This window comes from Hemicordylus capensis, chromosome 3 (genome assembly GCF_027244095.1).
Source record: "Hemicordylus capensis ecotype Gifberg chromosome 3, rHemCap1.1.pri, whole genome shotgun sequence".
In the NCBI taxonomy this organism is placed as follows: domain Eukaryota; kingdom Metazoa; phylum Chordata; class Lepidosauria; order Squamata; family Cordylidae; genus Hemicordylus; species Hemicordylus capensis.
The window spans coordinates 259,154,384-259,174,785 of NC_069659.1; the positions used below are offsets into that span (position 1 = coordinate 259,154,384).

A 20,402-nucleotide genomic window follows, 5' to 3' on the forward strand; every position below is an offset into this window, starting at 1 on the left:
ACAAAGAACCCCCTTCACTTTCTGCTGCCAGGTCCTCCGGGAGTCACCCGCTGTATGCTGAGTGGCTGATCCCTAGAGGTCACTGCCTGACAGACAGGGCAGGGTTCACTTCTGGTTCACTCTTTAGAGGAGGGGAGGGCTGATCACCACACAGGGTGAACAATGTTGGGAAAACCTGGAGGTTTAAAATGAAAATGTCTGAAGAATGAGCTAAGGAAGAGATTCACATAAAAAGCAATAAGCCAAGAGTTTGTTCCAGCCAGATTCCTTATGGACTACATCTAATCTGTAGAGCAGCCGCTTTGCAAATATTACAAGAGTGTGTGGGGTGGCATACACTGATATCAAAGGTTAACCGAACATCATCCTAGCTCATCGTCAGTAATGGAGCCCTGGCCCCGATAGTACCCTTTATGTTGAAGTAAAGAAGTTTTTTGCGCACTTCAAGACATTGAACAGAGGAGAAAAAATGAAGTCTCTTTCTCTAAGCAGTTCCCAGAGTGGTGACAAATAGACTCCAAATGTCTAAACATTCAATGACCCTTCTCTCTCCACTACACAACACTTCATCTGAGTAGGTCATTAGAGAAAATATAGTGTTCCTGCAGCTTACTGGAATTTAGAGTATGCTCACTGTTTGTTTCAAAGATGCGAAAGGATATTTGAACAAAAAATGTATTATACCACCTTTCAGTATACCCTCAATACCTCCATGTTAATCACTTCCAAAATATATGAAGTGCTGTGGATAAAGAAAGAAAATTGGTAAAGAAAACTGTTTAGTAGTTTTCTCATGCCTTCAGTTCTGACATTTAATCTTCACTCTGTCTGTATTTGACTGATTTCTATACCTTCAGCTTAGCAAGAACATGTTGTTGCTAGGACACCACCACTCCATGTGATACATCTATCACTGGCGTAGAAGATGAATTCTAGGAGAGATCGCTGTATTTATACTTTAAAAGATATTTAGAATGGTAGAGTCCTAAATACATATGAACATTATTAACAATCTAGTGCTCAGGTAAAGGCGGTAGAAATATCTCCTTATTGGCTCTGATAAACTGGAGGAGTGCATGTAGGAACCTCACCCTTATTTTTAATTATTTCTTTGCCAGCTGTTTGTGCAACATTATCTATATTTTATTATTCCGAGTAATTAATCTGATTACGTCTGGTTCCATTCCATACTATCAGGAGAGATCTCCCAGTATAATCATTTTTGACAGGTTTTTTTTTTCTTTTTTGAAAATGAGTGGTTTATGTCCAAGAAATTACTCATCTTTTTATAGCAAGATACCAGTGAACTCATGCAGCCCACTCCTGATGACCCAATGTTCATGACCCAATGTACTCCACTAAATAGAAGTGTGTGTGAACATTTGCTTAGCAAGCATACACATCCACCCATAAGATGTAGATACATTTTGTTTTGTTGACTTTAAATTGTATTGTTGTGGCAAACTATCGGAAGATATCCAAGCCTTAATAAGGAGAGACTCTGAAACATTCCAAGTAGAAGACAGTGTTACATCCAGTAAAATTCAAAATATTAACCATGACTTGCAACTTGTGAACAATACAAATAGAGGCCATCAATAAAAGTAGGTGGAAGTTACGAGTGGGCCCATTTCAGACTCCCTTTTCCTGTTCATATCAAATGAAATTTATCCACTGTTTTTTCTGGCACAATTAATTACTAATGCAAGTATCTCATAGAGAGATGCACACAATAAGGTGATTCTATTAATGGAATCCATTTTCACTACAACTGAGATAAAATTAGGAAATTCGTTTTAAGAAAAAGATTATTAAACTAGGTGTATTCTTTGAGGACTCTAAGGTTTGCCTTAAAGGGAAATGATGTGCAAATGCAGGAAACACGGTCTTCATCATAAGAGTCTTAACTTAAGTAAGAATATTGTGTAAGTCTTGGAAAAAAAGGGTTAAGAAAAAGTTACCAAAAAGTTACACTTGCTATTCTAACATGTAATTCTTGATGACCTAGTATTCTGTTATCTTACATTGCTGTTCTAACAGCCAGAGTGGTTCCTGCCTTTGGAATCAGCATTGTGGTAGTAGAGTGGCATATGGTGAACTATGTCACAGCTTTACAATATAGCTGTAATATGTGTGGTAATGGCCAGCAGCTTGCCCAGGGATAATCAGTGTAATCTGATTGATTGATTGATTAAGTCCCGTCTCTAAGTCGGTGTCAACTCTTAGAGACCACATAGATAGATTCTCTCCAGGACGATCTGTCTTCAACTTGGCCTTTAAGGTCTCTCTGTGGGGCACTCATTGCTGTCGTTATCGAGTCGATCCACCTTGCTGCTGCTCATCCTCTTCTCTTTTCTTCAACTTTCCCAGCAGTATGGACTTCTCAAGGGAGCTGGGTTTTCGCATAATATGTCTGAAGTATGGTAGTTTAAGTCTGGTCATTTGTGCCTCGAGTGAAAATTCTGGATTGAATTGTTCTATGATCCATTCGTTAGTTTTCTTGGCTGTCCATGGTATCCTCAAAAGTCTTCTCCAACAGCAAAGTTCAAAAGTGTCAATGCTTTTTCTGTCTTGCTTCTTCAAAGTCCAGCTTTCGCATCCATAGAGTGTCATGGAGAAAACCACTGTCCCAATTATTATTATATTATTTATTTACACAGTCAGGCAGGTGTTATTGACTGGTTGTTTTATCCAGACATCGAGTCCTTCCCAAGGACCTGGGATGCCAGAATTTTATTGTCAATGTTGTTGCTGTTGTTATAGATATTGTCGCAGAATATAGGCTGTTCCCAGTAAAGCTGCTTTTTGTAATTGACTGATGGTGATTTCTGTGGCCCCTATGGTGTTGTTGTTGTTATTGTTGTTATTATTAACGTACTTTTCCTATCCAGTGGTGACTGCCAAGCATAGCGTGATGGTTTGTTTGTTTGTTTTGCATTTATATCCCGCTCTTCCCACAAGGAGCCCAGAGTGGTGTACTACATACTTGAGTTTCTATTTCACAAGAACCCTGTGAAGTAGGTTAGGCTGAGAGAGAAGTTACTGGCCCAGAGTCACCCAACTAGTTTCATGGCCGAATGGGGATTTGAACTTGGGTCTCCCTGGTCCTAGTCCAGCACTCTAACCACTACACCACGGTAGTTCTCAATTGTGCTCTCAGCCGCCGTCGCCCTCAGCAGCTTTAGGGCCTCCTCACTCTTCTTTGCCTGCTCAGAAGCCACGATCAGCCTAAGCGGAAAGGGGGTATAAGGAAGAGAAGTTCGCAGCAACATGGCTCATACTAAGCAAACTTCCTGTAAATCCACTGGTGGGAAGGCGCCCAGGAAGCAGCTCGCAACAAAAGCCACTCACAAGAGTGCACCCTCTACTTGTGGGGGCAAGAAACCTCATTGTTACAGGCCAGGTACTTTGGCTCTTCGTGAAATCAGGCGTTATCAGAAATCAACAGAACTGATCCACAAACTTCATTTTCAGCACCTGGTGTGTGAAATTGCTTGGGGCTTCAAAACAGATCTGCGTTCCCAGAGTGCAGCAATTAGTGCTTTGCAGGAGGCAAGTGAAGCCTACCTGGTTGGCCTGTTTGAAGACACCAACCTGTGTGCTATCCACACCAAACATGTCACAATCATGCCAAAAGATATCCAGCTAGCATGCCGCATACGTGTAGAACGTGCTTAAATTCTACTAAGATGGATTTGTCATTCTCAAAACAAATAAAATCTCATCTTCCTGTTATTGGTAGTAATGAACGTTAGATCCCCTCCCCATGGGGTTAAAAGGTACCTAAGTATTTGATTGCAAATGGAAAAATAGGGGACAGAATTGGGTATTGGCAAGCTCCTTTTCATTTTCATTTGTGTGTGGATTTTTAATATAAATGTGAGGACATATAAAAAGCAGTATAGCTATGAGAAAACCATTTCAGTGTACTGTACTAATTTCAGCAGTTCAACTTTATAACAATTATAAATATGCCAGTCAAACTTTTATGGACAATGCCAGCATTTGGATTTTTAAAAAACGGTAAATCTCTTATTGATGGCAACTATATGGTATCTGTAACATTTTTATTATACAGTAGATTCCATCCATTCACTATACTTTTCTAACTAAGTTGTCCTACATTCAAGTACATGTTTTTAATGTTGTCTGTATTCTGTGCTGTTCCTGTAAGTTTGCTATTAACATACATGAAATAACAAAAAGGGGGGAAAAAGAAAAGGGGGGGAAAAGAAAACCATTGTTCAAACGATTCTAATCTTTGTAGGTATACACATCATGGCATCTAAATATCCTTTCCAAGACCTTCATTGCAACTCTTCCAAGTCCTAGTCTTTGGCATATTTCTTGACTGCTGTATCCTTTATTGTTAGGAGTCAATCCTAAAAGGCAGAAGCTATTCACCTCTTCAATGTCTTCATTATCATTTCTGAGGCTGGTTGCCGTACCCATTGTTATTATTTTAGTCTTATTTACATCTCTCCAGCTGAACTGATGAATTTTATGCCACACATCTTCTTGCAGATATCTTCTATCACTCATAATATTGCCAAATTTTGTGCAGCTGCTATCAGGATCCACCAACAGTTAGTTTCTGGCTCTATCTCCTAGATGCCACCATAAAATGGCTACTGTATTGGTGTGTACTGTATGATAGAATTCTAATCTGAATGTAGTGTTACTGGTTTGCTTGTATGTCTGATCAATGATCATAATAAACTTATTCAGGAACTTGCCCATGCTCACAGGCAATAAAATATTGAGGGCTTATACTCATCTTCCTTTGGAACTAGCATCACCTGTCATATTCTACCAAAAGGCCATAAGGCTCTAATACTTTATAAAGAAAAAAATACTATTTCTTGGGAAATAGGATGAGACAATATCAGGAGCCTTAAAAGTTTCACATCTTGGATGTCAGATAGGGTATATGTCACCACCTTGGTATATGCAGACCATATGTCATCTGGGTATACATATGTCATATATCCAGAGTATATGTTGCCACCTGGGTATACCCAGACTATGGTATAGTTGCCAGCAGCTGTTCTTCATAGCAAAGAATTCAGGAAACCCAGGCTATGCACTATGCACTAGTGATGTGCAGAACATTCCATAATCGGAACATTCCAACTCAAAATGGGCCGTTTCTAGTGTTCCAAGCTTGGAAAAGAACACTCTTTGAAGGCGCTCAGAACAGAATGAACCCGTCCCGAGTCAGAACATTCAGACTTTTCCAAGTGCCATTTTGGACTCCAAAATGGTGCTTGGAACATTTTGAGTGTTCCAAGGTTGTGCTTTTGGAACAGCTGTCTAGACCGGTTGTTCTGATGAAACATTCTGCGCATTTTGTGTTCCATACTGAGCTCGCAACGGAATGCAAAATGTGCTTTGTGCATATCCCTACTATATATAATGGCCTACTGACGTCTTAACTGAGCAGTGGTTTCCTTCAGACCTTCTTCCAGCCAGCTCTTTTGAAACTGCATGTAGCAAAGTGATTAAGAAGCATCTATCAGGATTGTGCAGTAAATCCCCATGTCAAAAAGCTATATAAGTATCTTAAACAAGCAGATATTTATTAAGACATGCAATATTAATGCATATATCAGAAACATTCAGAAAATAAAACTTAATTCATCATAGCATTGTCTAAAAAGCTTTAGTCATTGTAATCAGTGGAACATTTTGATGGCGTAAGAAATCCAGGATACAAAACGCTTAATGTGGATTTGATTTTGTAAGGCACCAGTGGCCTTGAACCAGGGATTCAAGCAGATGAGATCAGGCCCCTTGCACTCTGCATTCCTAAGGTGGCTTTCCAAAGAAATGATCTGATGGACTACTCATTGATGCCACTGCAGCGGATGGCCAGGGAGTGGTATTGTGGATACCAACTCATCAGGGATCAGGTCAAACAAGTGGCCAGTAGCATTCCAGCTGATATGGTCTAGATTCTCAGTCTAAGCAATTCTTCACCTCTGAGAGACTGCTTAACAGCCTGCTTGCTTCAAGATCAGGAACCAAGATTTTACCCCCATCTGGTTGTCTAGTAATCCATAGTCACGAAGTCTTCTGGACTGTAGCTATCACAGGGTGCCTGTTGGTCTGGTTGATTGTTCCCCTTTAATTGTGGTGTCTCCCTTTTGCATGCTTAATGGAAATCCCCATGTCTTTTGAAACTCATGGATTTCATAGAAGAACATAACTATGGTTGTCTTCAAAAATGACATTTAAATTGATGTTTGCATTTCTCCTGTCCACAAATCAAATGGAAAAATGTAGACTGACTAGAATGTAGATTTGCTATAAAATGCTCCCACCCTTCTGTTTTGTATTAACAACATTCACAAGTGACTCATTTCAGACTGAAAGTTTCTTAGTTTCATTTACATCCTGCATTACTGAAATCAATCCCATCAGGTTCATATCCAGCCATTGCTTTGCTTATAACTTGTGGGGGAAATTAGCAACATTTATTTTCTTTTAAGATGTGGAAACTTTTAACTTTGATCAAATTAAGTTAAAAGTCCTCAAGGCTACACTTCTGTGCATGCTTACCAAGGTTTACATAATTGTGCTTAGGATTGTACTGCACTTTCCTCCCTGCTAACTAGGCAAAGCGGCACCTTTTAAATGCGGCGATTCTCTTTAGCAGGGTGAGAGCAACTGGCCCTATACACCCCAAGCACAGTACCCCTCCAGTGACTGTTGCTGGTGGTGTCTATCTTATGTTTCTTTTTAGATTGTGAGCTCTTTGGGGACAGGGATCCATCTTATTTGTTTATTATTTCTTTATGTATACCGCTTTGGACACTTTTGTTAAAAAGTGGAATATAAATATTTGTTTTTGTTGGTTGTTGTTTAATCTGAAGAGTGGTAAGCACATACTTCTTTCCCATGGAAGTCAATACGATGAAAAATGCTGCACTTTAGTGGATCATGCTCAGTTTTATTTAATTTTTAGGAAGACAATCACCTCTATTCCTTCCCATCCCCAAGTCATAGCTGCGATTTCCTGAGAGTTTAGTTATTTATTCATTAAAATACTTGTATCCTGCCTTCCAGGCCCTAGGCAGCTAACAACATAACTTAAGAATATGCAATATATAAATAGTAAGTAAACCAAACAGAAAGAACTGAGAACTAAGGCCAGTTAAGAGTCATAATAGGAGAGGGCAAAATTCAAATCAAACGAAAAGCTTGTTGTAGCAGTATGAATGCTTTAACAGCTTTCAAAACACCATTAATGAAGGGCAATTGGACATTTTCTGTGAGGGAGTCCCCCAATCAGGGGACTGCAGCTGTCCTGCAGCAATGGGATGTGAAACAGGACCTCCAGTGAGGAGCACAGTGGGTGGCCAAACTCATGTTGGGAAGACTGTATTCCAAACATCATGAAACTCTGAGGATTTATAGGTAATAACCAGTGCTTTGAATTGTGTCTGGAAACAAACTGGAACCAGTTTGGTTAGGACAGATATGCTCTACATAGTGAGCCCCAAACTCAACTCTGGCTGCTACATTTTGCAACAGCTGAAATTTCTGAATATTTTTCAAAGGCAGCCTGAGATGTGTGTGTGTTGTAGTAATCTGATCTAAATGTAACAAAGGCATGTGTCACTGTGCCAAATTTCCTAAGAGAGGACACAACTGGCATACCAGCCAAGATGTACAAAGGCAATTTCAGCCACAGCTGCCACCTGACATCTTGGAGCAAAGCTGGGTTCAGGTGTAACCCACTGCTGAAAACCAGATTCTTCAAGGTGCAAATTGATCCTAATCCTACATTAATTATTAGCTCACACAATAAGCTAATTATTATGTGTTCAGAACCTTCACAGGCTCACTAGTTTGTGATATTAAAAAGAGCTGGGTACCATCTACATAGTGATTATTACCAACCCCAAATCCTCAGATGACCTCTCCCAGCACTTTCATGTAGATGTTAAATTATGTAAGGCATGAGATAGAAGCCCTATTGGGTGTCTGTGAGGCCCCATAGGCAAATGGCTAAGGGAATAAACAGTAGTTCATCAGTACCATCATCTGGAACCCAACCTTCATGTAGGATCACAGCCGTCATAAAATGGTGTCTCCAAGCCTCATCTTAGCCAGATGGTCCAGAAGGATACAATGGTCAATGGTATCAAAAACCACTGAGATTCCAGCAGAACGGGAATGCATCACTCTCTTGTCTAGTTCCTAGCATGGATTATTCACTGGGGATGATATCAGTTTAGTAAAGTATTTTGTTGAAAAATTAGTACCAGACTTGGAAATTTCTATAGCTTGCTGATTTCTTCAAGTGTTTTGAATTCAAACTTAAGACAGACATTTTTTAAAAATAGTCCAAAAGGGAAAATGAAATATCTACAAAGGACATCTTGTCTTGTGTGAGAGAATTCGTATCTTCGACCAAACCACAATGCATATTCATACATCTTGAAAGAATGTGCACAGTAATGGTTTTAGCACGAAACAAAATTAAAGCAATGATATGCTGCTAATAAAAATATTTGCATTATCTCTGGCTAATATTTCTGATGTAGCTTGATTTTTTTTAAACTCTCAATTATTTTAAAGGGTGTTTTTTAATATTCCCCAAAGAACAGTATTTATTATTCTGGATGCAGCTGATATCTGTATGACTGCCAGCATAATCTTTAACAGATATAATCTCTCTGCTCATGGTGTGTTCATGCAGAGAACAGTATATCCAAGAGTATGTTTTCACATGGAAACGAATTTTATAGATGTATGTAATGTATTGCTTCCAAATGTTCTGCATGACTTTCATAGGTGCTGGAGACATTTACCAATAAACTTTTTAACCCAAGGAAAGGGATAATGTTAAGTATTAAGGCATAAACAACAGATTAAAACTTCTTTTTGTGTTATCGAATTGTATGCATTCCCCAACAGAGTTTGGAAACTGTTTGCATGTTGACTGGGTAATATGTGAAATCTTTTGTTTATTTTGTTCATTTGTACATAGTCTCCACAATGTCTGGGGAATGTGCACAATGGCCAGTGTTTATGCACATTCTTCATTCAATTTACATTAATCCCAATGTATATAAAAGCAAGCAGGGGCATTGCTTGCTATTTAAAAGATCAGGGCTCACAGGTCCTTCCCCCCATTTTAATTTTTTTTCATGACCCCTAAAGTAATCCACTGCTCTCTTCCAGTTTTTGAACCAGTACACCCTTGTTATATTTGGTGTGTTTTGGCCAGGGACATTGCTTGGGTTCTGTTAGGATTGGATCCCCAGCTCCCTGTACTTGCTTTATTTTCAAATTTCTTTCCCCTTTGCCATCACTTTTTCTGATGGCCTCGCCATCACATTTTATTTATTTATTTATTTACTTATTCATTCATTCATCACATTTATATACCACCCAAACTTTCATCTCATGAAATCCCCGCCACATGAAATGGCAGAGAAGGTTTAGTGGGCATTTGGACATTAATATCTCACCTCTCCGCTTCTTTCTTTCTTTCTTTCTTTCTTTCTTTCTTTCTTTCTTTCTTTCTTTCTTTCTTTTTCAGTGCAGTTTTTTTAAAAAACAGAGTTTGGGATGAGTTAAGCATACTTTTTTGGAGGAGATTACCCACCTCCTTCTCCTGGACTGTCGTCACCATTTATCCATTAAGCCTGGGAGCTGGGATGCTGCTGGGTATTTGCCACCTCCTTCATGGAATCCAGTAGTTGGGGCCTGCTAGGCATGAGGGCCACTCAACATTTGTGAGCATTCCCCTATTGCAGATGTCTTATGCCTCTACCTCTATGGGGAGTGTCATTCATTCATTCAATTTCTATACCGCCCTTCCAAAAAATGGCTCCAAAAATGCCCCACGGCTTAAGAATATAATCTATTTTATAGTAGCAGTAAATTGTTGAAGAGAAGCCATAGCTATCAGGTGTCAGAAATATTTGTATTATGTGTTTTCACAGAGCAACTATACTGTCATAGTACTTGAGGCTGTGCTTAATTGAGCTTTAAGGAAGTAGGCCTCTTATTCCAATTCACTTTTAATGCATTTGGACACCTTACACTTGAAATACCTCCTCTGAAACCTATCTTTTTCTTCTTCTTGAGAAGTCTTTTTCTGCTCAGCTAAACTGTGTCAGTAGTTAACTGTTGGTTCTGAATTAAAGGGTTGATATTGCCATGCCATGTCAATGGGAAAGAACCCATGCTCAAATTTCACAGGAATGTGTATCTAAGAGTGGTCTGGATTTGGCAATTGGAACAGTAAGTGGTACCTTAGCCATAAATACACAAGAATAAATCAAAATAGCAAATTTACATTTTTGCGTCTTTGCAAAGTTCTGTCTGCTGAAACCACTGAGATTTCTACAGGGAAATAAATCTGCCAGGAAATGTGAAATGCAGGGTTACAATACAACAGTGTGATTCAATGTGAGCCTCTGTAAATGCCATTATCTTATCCTATGGAAAGTGATTAAGGTTTCTTCTTCATAATTACTCAGACTTAATCAATTTCCTGGTTTGGGAGCTATGCACATCATCATAGCATTTAGTCTGTATATTCTGATCTCTCTCAGAATTAAAGAAGACGGATTTCCCAGTAGAAGAAGAAACTGAATATTGATTAACTTACCTTTTATCAATTCTCATTGATTTTGACTATGCAGTAATTATAGGGGCAGATGCTTTGTTAACATTTCAACAGGTTTCATTTCTGCTCAGAATGCACACAAGCATCATTTTAAGCCAGTGAATGTTTTCATAGTCTATTTTGTCTAACTGGATATAACAAGGGATAAGCAGGACAATCAGCAATAGATGAAATCCCCTTCTTTTTTGAAACTGAAAGCACTAGCTCCATAAGAAGCGGCTCCCATTTTTGCTGCATTTAGCTACTAGTATGTTTCACACAGAAATAAACTTTGGGTTATACTATTAAATTTTGAAAACCACAGGGTGTATTTATATAATATCCTGTTGCTGCTATGGGACACTTCTTACGGCTATCCAGCAACAATGGTTACATTTATGGTGCTGTGTAACAGCTGCTCCTTGATGAACTTAATTTCCAGGGACAATAACTTAATTTCCAGAGACTGGAACTCGAAAGCTGTTGGTCAATCCAGCATCATGTAGGACCTGTGCAGATGCCCTTGACATGTGACAACCTACTCGTTCTTCTTTATCTGTGACATTAATACCATAATGATGCAGGCATATTGTGTATAGGGCATTTGATTCTTAGAACACGAGTTAAAATGATGACTGCCAGCATTCCAGCTATAAAGTTCTGTACTTAAGAACATAGGAAACTGCATGTGCCGTATACCGAGTCAGACCATCTAGCTCAGTATTGTCTACACAGACTGGCAGTGGCTTCTACAAGGTTGCAGGAGTCTCTCTCAGCCCTATCTTGGAGATGCCAGGGAGGGATTCTGGGACCAGATGTCTTTCCAGATGCTCTTCCCATCCCCTATGGGGAATATCTTACATTCCTCACACATGTAGTCTCCCATTCAAATGCAAACCAGGGCAGACCCTGCTTAGCAAAGGGGACAATTCATGCTTGCTACCAGAAGACCAGCTCTCCTCCCATAATACTTCAAGTTCCATTGCATTTCAATCTTCTATCTTTGCCATGATCTGTTGAATATAAAAAATGTGTGATAGGTGCTGTCAAAACGCCTTGCAAAAGGTAGAGTTAAAGTTGATATTTATGGGTTCAGACTTCCTATTACTAATATGAACTAGAATTACAGAATTCTAGAATTTGAAGGGTCTTGGAGCTCTTCTTGACCTCCTGTTCTGTCCAGTAACCCCAAAGGCTTTGATAAGGGGATGTTGAAAGAGTATGTGTGATGTAATTGGTATGACCTCATCTAGCAATACTGTGTTTCCCTTCATGTTTCTGAAAGCTTTTAAATTAATTAACATGTAGCTGGTTGGGTCTTTGTGTTTTGTTCTGGATGTTCCAGCACTAGTGATTTCAATCTGCAGTTTGGATCATTAGGGTCCTTGATCACAACAGTGATTTATTTCCTGGAACCTATTGAGATGTTGTAGCTTGAGTGGCTGATTCGGTGTTCTGAACTTCCAGTACAAAACTCTGGGGTTTATGAAATGAATGTTGACTTTGCTTTCCTGGAAAATGTGTATGAGGAAATGCAAGCAGGAAACTTAGCCCCTCACCCGCCTCAGCCATTTTTAATGTTAGGTCAATTGCACTTTTGAATCAAAGCATGCAAGATTTTACAATGCAAAACAGATCAGTTCAAATTTTAGCTCCAGAAAGAGGGACATATAAATGTACAGTAAATATAGCAGACTCAAGTTGTGAAACCTAAAATATTCAGCCCCTTTAAGAATAAATCCTGATAGCACTATATTTGTGTGTGTGCATGCGCGCGTGCATGTGCTAATATTTAACATGTAAAATGATTACGTAACTACAGGATCTGACAATCCTGTAATTCTTTTGGTCTTTAAAAAAAATTGTATGATTTACATACAATTTTTTAAAAAAATACAGTATGGTTATGGTGATGCCAAATACCCTAAAAGACCATTTAATGTTTACTCGGTCAAAGCAAAAGGAATTTCAGGTGAGACTTGGTGGATAAGCAGGCATAATTGGCTGACTGCTGAATCAGCCCCATTTGGAATCTTCCTGCTTAGTTAACCTTAAACTGCATCTTCCCTGCTGGATTAATAATTAGCTTAGAATGAGCAATGGAGATCAGATAGCACTGTTAGCAGCAATTTAAGCAGACGTTTAAACCGCATTAGCAATCATTTATTTTGCCATTATTCGTGGAACACTAATCATAATAAATTGATTTTCTGCTAGTATTTATGATACATTGAAATATTTAACAGGATCTCTTATATCCTTCTGTGCCTTACAAATTGTTTAGATTTATGCACTGTCGAGCTATGTCATAGGCTGGAGAGAGAAAAAATGGCCATGCTAAAGATGCAACACATGGTCTCTCTCCTCGCAGACAATGCAGATGTTCATCATAGCAGGGAATGCAAAACGGCACCTGAGCTCCAGGAGCTACTGGAATCATCTGGAGCTCAGAGATCTCATCATAGGTATGGCCATTCAGCTTTTGCATTCCCCCTTACTGGGCAGCATCCCAACTAAGTTACTCATGACAAAGACCCACAGAAATTAATGGGGCTTAAATTAGTCAGGATTAACTTAATTTAAGTTAGTCAGGACTAATTTATCATTGATTTCAATGACATGTAGCCATGACGGCTAGACTTGGTGCTGCTCAGTGTCTGTATCAACTCTTCAGTTGATTGAAAAGGTTGTGAAACAAATTTACATTAAACATGAAATTCAGCATCAAACTTCCCTTGAGATATAGCATTCTTTAGGGAATTGGCATGAATTGAATCAAATTTCAGAAAAGAACAGATTAAAAACAGCATAACCTTATTCATTTTAATAAAGAGGTTTGAATGTAATAAATATCAGGCTAGAAGAAATCTAGGAAATAAATCTAGCTTCGTCAGCTTAAGGCCAAACCCACTAAAACAGAGACTTGTGTGAGAATTTTGCCTTTTATTTTTTAAAGAAGAACAGTACAGTACATTTGTACAGTACAAAGATATTGGCAAAAACTCATCACTAAAAAGGACAACCTTGCCAAATAGTATTGTATAATATAGATCAGGTTTTGGGCTTGGGTTGGGGAAACCTGGATTCAAATATTTGCTCAGACATGAAGCTCACTGGGAAGCCTTGAGCTAAGTCTCATTTTCACAAAGTTATTGTGAGGACAACATTGGAGGCAAGTATGCTGCCCTTAGCTCTTTGTAGGAAGACTGGGATGAAAATATCATGCATCTCTAATGATGAGTTAGTTATAACAACAGGAATTCTGAAATTGTCATGGACAGAAAAGAACAGAACATTCCCCTATGACAAAATAGATTTCAGTTTTGCTTGTACCAATAGAGGTAAACATTAATAGCTCTAGGTTTTTTGCCAAGATAGTCAGGAAGTATATCTTCATGATCATAACTTCACTGGCTGGCATCTAGAGCACCATTTGAAATACTTGCAAGGAGAGGCTTCACTTAGGCTGCACTTAGTTAAGCCAGAGTCTTCCCAAGTAGCAGAGTGTGCACACAAAGGGACGGGGAAAGGTTTTCGCTGTTCCTCCCTACCTCCGTAGGTGCTCTGTATTCCAAAAATATGTTCCTGAAGAAGTGGCATAGCCACCAGTGGACAAGAGGGGACACATGTCTCTGGGCTCCTAGGGTCTGCAGACTACCATGGCATCCCTCCCCCCTCCCCCAGGGCACCTCCTTTCCCTCACCTTGCACCCAGCTAGCAAATGAAGTGCTCACTGGCTGGGGATGTGAGATGTGGTCCCCTCACCTGCTTCTTTCTTTCACTTCTTTCACTGGCTGGGTATAAGATGAGGAGAGGTGCCATGGCAGTCCCCAGATCCCAGAAACCCAGAGACATTTGTCCCCTCTTGTCCAATGGTGGCTATGCCTCTGCCTCAGGGACATATTTTGAGGGAGAGAAAGAAAGCACCCAGTTGGTGAATGAAGTACAAGCTGGGAGCAGGCGAAGAGCAGTGTGATTCCCTCCCGGGGGACCATGACCTCTGCATCCATGGATGCATGGGCAGTGGGGTTGGGGTACCAGCAGAGGCCTGTCCCTGAGCTGCCAGGCAATGAACCTATGAGGTTCATTAGGAGCCCTATGGTTAGGAGCACTATTAGGAGCACTATGGTTAAAACTCCCTGCCATCCCACCACTGGGTCCCATGTGAGGCCCAATTTGACTTCTACGGATTAAAGAAAAATGAAGCCTGACAGGGCTAATAACACTATAAACATCACCTGTAGTTTGGCCCTGAAACAAAACTGGAAAATGGAAATTTTGTTGATCTCTGTAGTCATGAGGGCTTAAGTGAAAATATGAGGCAAAAGTGAATGATCCTGTCTGTATTACTGCATAATCACATTGCATATACTGATATAAGAATGGGGAGGAGAAGTTTATTTATCAGTAAAATAATACATCATGTGGTCAACAGCTGATATTTAACTAGAGCCTGATTCAGAAAAAATAACAGCAGCTTCCACAACAGCTGCCTGGAATGACGAATTTAGAAAACGCCAAATTGCATTGCTACTTCTATCTAAGATTCTTTTATATTTTAAGAAAGAAAGCAAAAAGCAAGTATATCTTACATAAGCTTCCAAAATGGCATCTTAAATGTAAAATATATAATCCGTGGAAATTGCACTACTGTGGCAGTAAATTCTTGGCAGAACCTTTTTCTTCTCAAAATCAAAGTGCAGCTGTTAAAATGCAGTTTTACATGTGTATAGTTTTCTAAAATACGTTCTGCTTCTTTCAGAGCCATTGTTGATTTTTGGGAAAGGGATTATGCAGCTGTGTAACCTAACCATTCATACTGAAGAATTAGTGCGTATGTATAAGTATGTTTGTGGAGGAGAGTAGCAAAGTATTCAGCCCTGCTATTGCCACTGCGAGCTGGATGCAGCCTAGAGTGGGTATAATGTTGGTCCTGCTGCAGAACAGGGGGCTACTACTTGACCAACAGTTTCTTTGCCCCACCTTGTGACATTGCCCCACATAAACCACTGCTAAGTGGACAAATAATTCCACTGATTCTGGTTTTCGACTGCAATTTAGTGGACAGAAGTTTGTTAGCTCATGGCAAGTGCCCATTCATTTTTAACCAGTAACTAAGAATCTAAATCCTAGCTAGGGGTGTGCGAGCTGGCTCAGTTCAAGCTGGGCTTGATGTTAAAGCGGCTTGGCGCAACAAGTTCGGGATCAAATTGGACTGGTATCAGCCGGTCCAAGTTTGAATCGAACCAGGCCCAGTTCGAACCAAGCCAGTTCAGAGCTATACTGGTAAAGGGGAATCCAGTGAGAAGTCCCCTTTATCACTATAGGGGTAGGGAGGCTGTCCTAACTATAGATGGAGCAGGAGGGGAGTAAATATGTACTCACAAGTACAAGCCACGGCGGTTGCAGTCGCGGGGTGGGTGGGGTGGGTGGTGGGATTAGTGATGATTCTGCCCATTCCCACTGGCCTTCCCCTGAGTAGCTCGGGCCACCGGCACCCTGGTTTGGGCCTCTGTGCATGCATGGAGGGCATTTTAGTTACCTCTGTGCATGTGCAGAGGCCATTTGCATGACCACAGAGTTTTGTGTAGTTTGCATGGTCATGCAAATGGCCTCTGCGCATGCACAAAGGTAACTAAAAAGGTCCGAACCAGGCCAGCAACGGCCTGGGCTACTCAGGGGAGGCCAACAGGAGTGGGAGTGATCCTCTGCAGCCCTGCCCCCCACTTCCTCCCCCCGCCACAACCACAGACATGGTTGTACTTGTGAGTTCAGATTTACTCCCCTGCCACCCCCTTTATACTTAGGACAGCCCTCTGCCCTTGTACTGGTTAAGGGGAATCCTCACCAGATTCCCCTTTACCAGTATAGCTCCAAGCCAGTCGAACCATCTTGATTCAAACTCAAAGTGAGTCCAGCTTGACTGGGCCAAAACCAAACCGAACCAGCAAAACTTGTTTTTGTGCACATCCCTAATACTAGCCATGGCAGAGATATAGTTGCCCTATTCAAACATTCTGTAGTACCCGTGTCCAAATATCTGTGTATATGTACTTTTTTTGGTGCAAATGATTTTACCCCCATTTATTTACAAAGTGAACCTTAGTATAAAGTAAGTAAAGTGTGCCGTCAAGTCGATTTCGACTCCTGGTGCACACAGAGCCAAGTGGGGTTTTTTGGTAGAATACAGGAAGGGTTTACCATTGCCATATCCCATGCAGTATGAGATGATGCCTTTCTGCCTCTTCCTATATCGCTGCTGTCTGATATAGGTGTTTCCCATAGTCTAGGAAACATACCAGCAGGGATTCAAACCAGCAACCTTCTGCTTGTTATTCAAGCATTTCCCCGCTGTACCACTTAAGATGACAAACCTTAGTATAGGTCTCCCAAATGCGCGATACAGTTAAGAAGTGTAGTGCCGTACCTGCACTGAACATATTGTGTGAATGTACCTGTGTACAGATCTGTACTTGTGTACCCTGTACACACATTGTATGAGTATTGAACATGATGTGTGATCGCATATGATTGTTTTGAAAGTGGTGGCTTTCTTATATTGCCAAGGAGAGAGCAGCGGTCACTATGTAGCCCTGTACTGTGTCCCTCTCAGTCCCTGTTAATCAAATAACCCTGGTGTTCTTAGATTGTCAGTCCTTTGGGGACAAGGAGTGATTTTCTCATTTATTTTGCTATGTAAACAGCTTTGAGAAGCTTTTTGTTGAAAAGTGGTGTATACGTATTAGCTGACATCCAAACTAAAGCTGCATATGTGCAGCCAAAAAAGCCACTTCTGGTGTGGAAGCTCACATGCCGGGGGTCAGGGGCAGATCTTTCTGAATCCCTTTCCCCCAGGAGTGCTCTGAGCAGCCCAAAGTTATATCCCTGAGAGTTGTGCAGTTGCACAAAACATTTCTGGGGAACGGGAAAGAACAGAAATACCTGGGTGGGGTAGAAAGTTACATGAGAAAATTGACAGGTAATTGAAGTGCTTAAACTCTCTCCCCTTCCCACTGATTCTCTGTTGCACATGCCCCACCCCTGGCTGTTCCCCCCTCCCAGCCAGACCTCCAGCTTTGGAACCTAGCAGGAGGGGGCCATGGGGAGCACATGTGAGGGGAAATGAGTGAGCCTGAGAAAGATTCAACACCCCTCCTGTCCTCCCCACCCACTTAGCATTGGGGAGATGAAGAGGAGGCATCCTCAATTCCTTAGCAAGTTCTAATTCTATCCTTGGGTTTCCAACTTGAAACCTTATCTTGGTGGCCGCTCTCTTTTCCTGTGCATGGCCTGTTTGAATGGGTAAGTGCCTCTGTGTATTTTAATTTTGTATGTTTAATTTCAGATTCATATATTTTGTAGTTTCAAAGGAACCAAAAGCCATGAAATGTAATTTTCCTTGGCAGAAGAGTAGGCATTCCATAAAGGAATTCCACTGCTGTGGTTTCGAGGAAGTAAAATAAAAATGTCTATTGCTTTATAGCAGAATATCACTGCAGCTGAGCTGTGGTTTCCTTTATTTATTTTACATCTAAAATTATGTTATTGCTTTGGTGGATTCCCCTCAGAAAAACAAGAATGGTAATTAAGGCTCATGCCAGGTACAACAAGACTAGCAATTTCTAACTGGAAACCCCTGCTGCTGCTTGCTGCTGCTGCTATGCCATAGTACAAATTCAAGCTAATTATAAATGGAAATTCTGAGATGAGTTGGTTTGGACAACATCAGACTTGGAGCAAATAATTATTGTTAGCTCTCTATTATCACCACTTCTTAAAGCTTTCTTATTCATTACTTTATGGCAGCTTTTAACACTGCAGACCCCTGAATGAAGCATATCTCTGTTCTACTAGGTGACCTGGATGTGTTTATACTGTATAAACATGGCCTTTGTCCTCCACAGGTATGTTCACTCTTGTTCTCTGCTTTTAGGATTCCATAGCATATGTCATAGGAGTCTGTTAGGATCTGTACTGATTCTGTTTAATGTATCAGTGCATTAGCCACTGTATGAGCCACTAAGTTTCAGCACTTGACTGCAGTGCTAGGGTGATCTCAGAAGCCTCAGATAATGCAAATGGCGTCTATAATGTGGCTCTAGCCATGGTGTGGTTCTGATGCAGTGGTCTAGGGTCAAGGGAGGACCCAGGCTGCATTGATATGAATCAGCAGTGTTGGTTTCTATGTGTTGCAGAATTGTTTCAGCGAGGCGGTCCTTACACGCCCTAGTGGATCAGGCCCAAGGTCTATCTAGTCCAGCAGTCTGTTTCCCATAGTGGCCCACCAGTTGCCTCTGGGAAGTCTACAGGCAAGAGATGAGGGCATGCCCCTTTTCCTGCTTTTGCTCCCTTGCAACTGGTATTCAGAGGCATCCTGCTGCTGAGCTATCAGGACTAGTAGGACTAGAGCTATCAGGACTAGTAGCCACTGATAGACCTGTCCTCCGTGAAATTCACTTCAGTCAGACAATAAAAGGTTCTCAAGCTGCAAATATTCAGTTCTCCTCCGCACATGCATTACTTGCTTGCTTTGTTGCATACTTATAGTCAGAATTGTATGCCAAACCTTCCATAAGAACATAGGAGCTGCCATATACTGAGTCAGACCATAGCTCTATCTAGCTCAGTATTGTCTTCACAGACTGGCAGTGGCTTCTCCAAGGTTGCAGGCAGGAATCTCTCTCTTCTGGAAAAGTTTGTATGGTTTTGTGCAAAAAGACAAGAGTATCTCTTCTAAACAGCAATGGGACAAATTGTGGAAATGGACGTTGGACGTAACCCCCCCCCCCCGATTACCTGATGTGCCTTGAAATCCCCCACCCCCGAGTTACAGTACTACCTGCATATACTTCATAACCTTGTGGGTTTCCAAATCCTTGTGTGTAAATCTTTGTAGATATATCATGTACAAACAACCACTTTGTATATAATTGTGCTTTGGCAACGTACTGTATGCTTTATTTGTTGGTTCAATTAAAAAAATATATCTTGTCCTATTAAAATAAAAAAATCTTGTCCTATCTTGGAGAAGCCAGGGAGGGAGCTTGAAACCTTCTGCTCTTCCCAGAACAGCTCCATCGCCTGAGGGGAATATCTTACAGTGCTCATACTTCTAGTCTCCCATTCATATGCAACCAGGGCAGAGCTTAGCTAAGGGGGCAAGTCATGCTTGCTACTGCAAGACCAGCTCTCTTACATAAAATTGTAATCTAGTGTACACCTCTTCATTCATTCTTACTGTGGTAAAAACTGAAAACCAAACTAGACATGATGTTAAACACATTATTGTTTGGAGGGTTGTTTTTATCTTAATATAGCAGCTACACAGCACCCAGTTTGGACTGGGACCACAACATGAAGGTAGAAGGTGTTTAATTCCTTACATTTTTTCCTACTGAAAATCCACCTGAAGTTGTAACGTGCCATTTGCTTGAATATTTCAGAGGCCTATACCAACCCACACATTAGATAATGACATATTTTATACCATATCTGCTTTGGTCCTGAGAACTTGTGGTGGTTGATGCCACGTACACCAAGAATACTAGCAATGTTGACATATCTGAACCCATTTATACTTTTAATCTTACTTACAGACCTACCATTAATCTGCAATGCAGTGTTACAGCCCATGAAGTCATTTAGTGAAATCAAATAAACCCATGAGATGAAATATATGGATTCCTTTTTCTATTAGCAGTTTGAGCCACATCCTGACCTCAAGCTGGATGAGGTCATAATTACAAGAATCATTTCTAAACTGCCTCTTGTGGAG

General features: G+C 40.6%; 2 protein-coding genes across 2 annotated transcripts in view; both read left to right on the forward strand.

The window, feature by feature from the left end:
* Positions 1–20,402, forward strand: part of ADAM12 (ADAM metallopeptidase domain 12) — a 407,749-nt gene that overhangs the window by 140,451 nt on the left and 246,896 nt on the right. The window lies entirely within an intron of this gene.
* Positions 3,265–3,681, forward strand: LOC128352345 (histone H3.3C-like). The gene has a single exon (XM_053312883.1). The coding sequence runs from the start codon at positions 3,271–3,273 to the stop codon at positions 3,676–3,678; it is 408 nt and encodes a 135-aa protein (XP_053168858.1). The 5' UTR covers positions 3,265–3,270; the 3' UTR covers positions 3,679–3,681.

What these genes read in the sequence shown, in the direction of transcription:
- LOC128352345 (XM_053312883.1), top strand. Translation starts at nt 3,271, where the DNA reads ATGGCTCATACTAAGCAAACTTCCTGTAAATCCACTGGTGGGAAGGCG.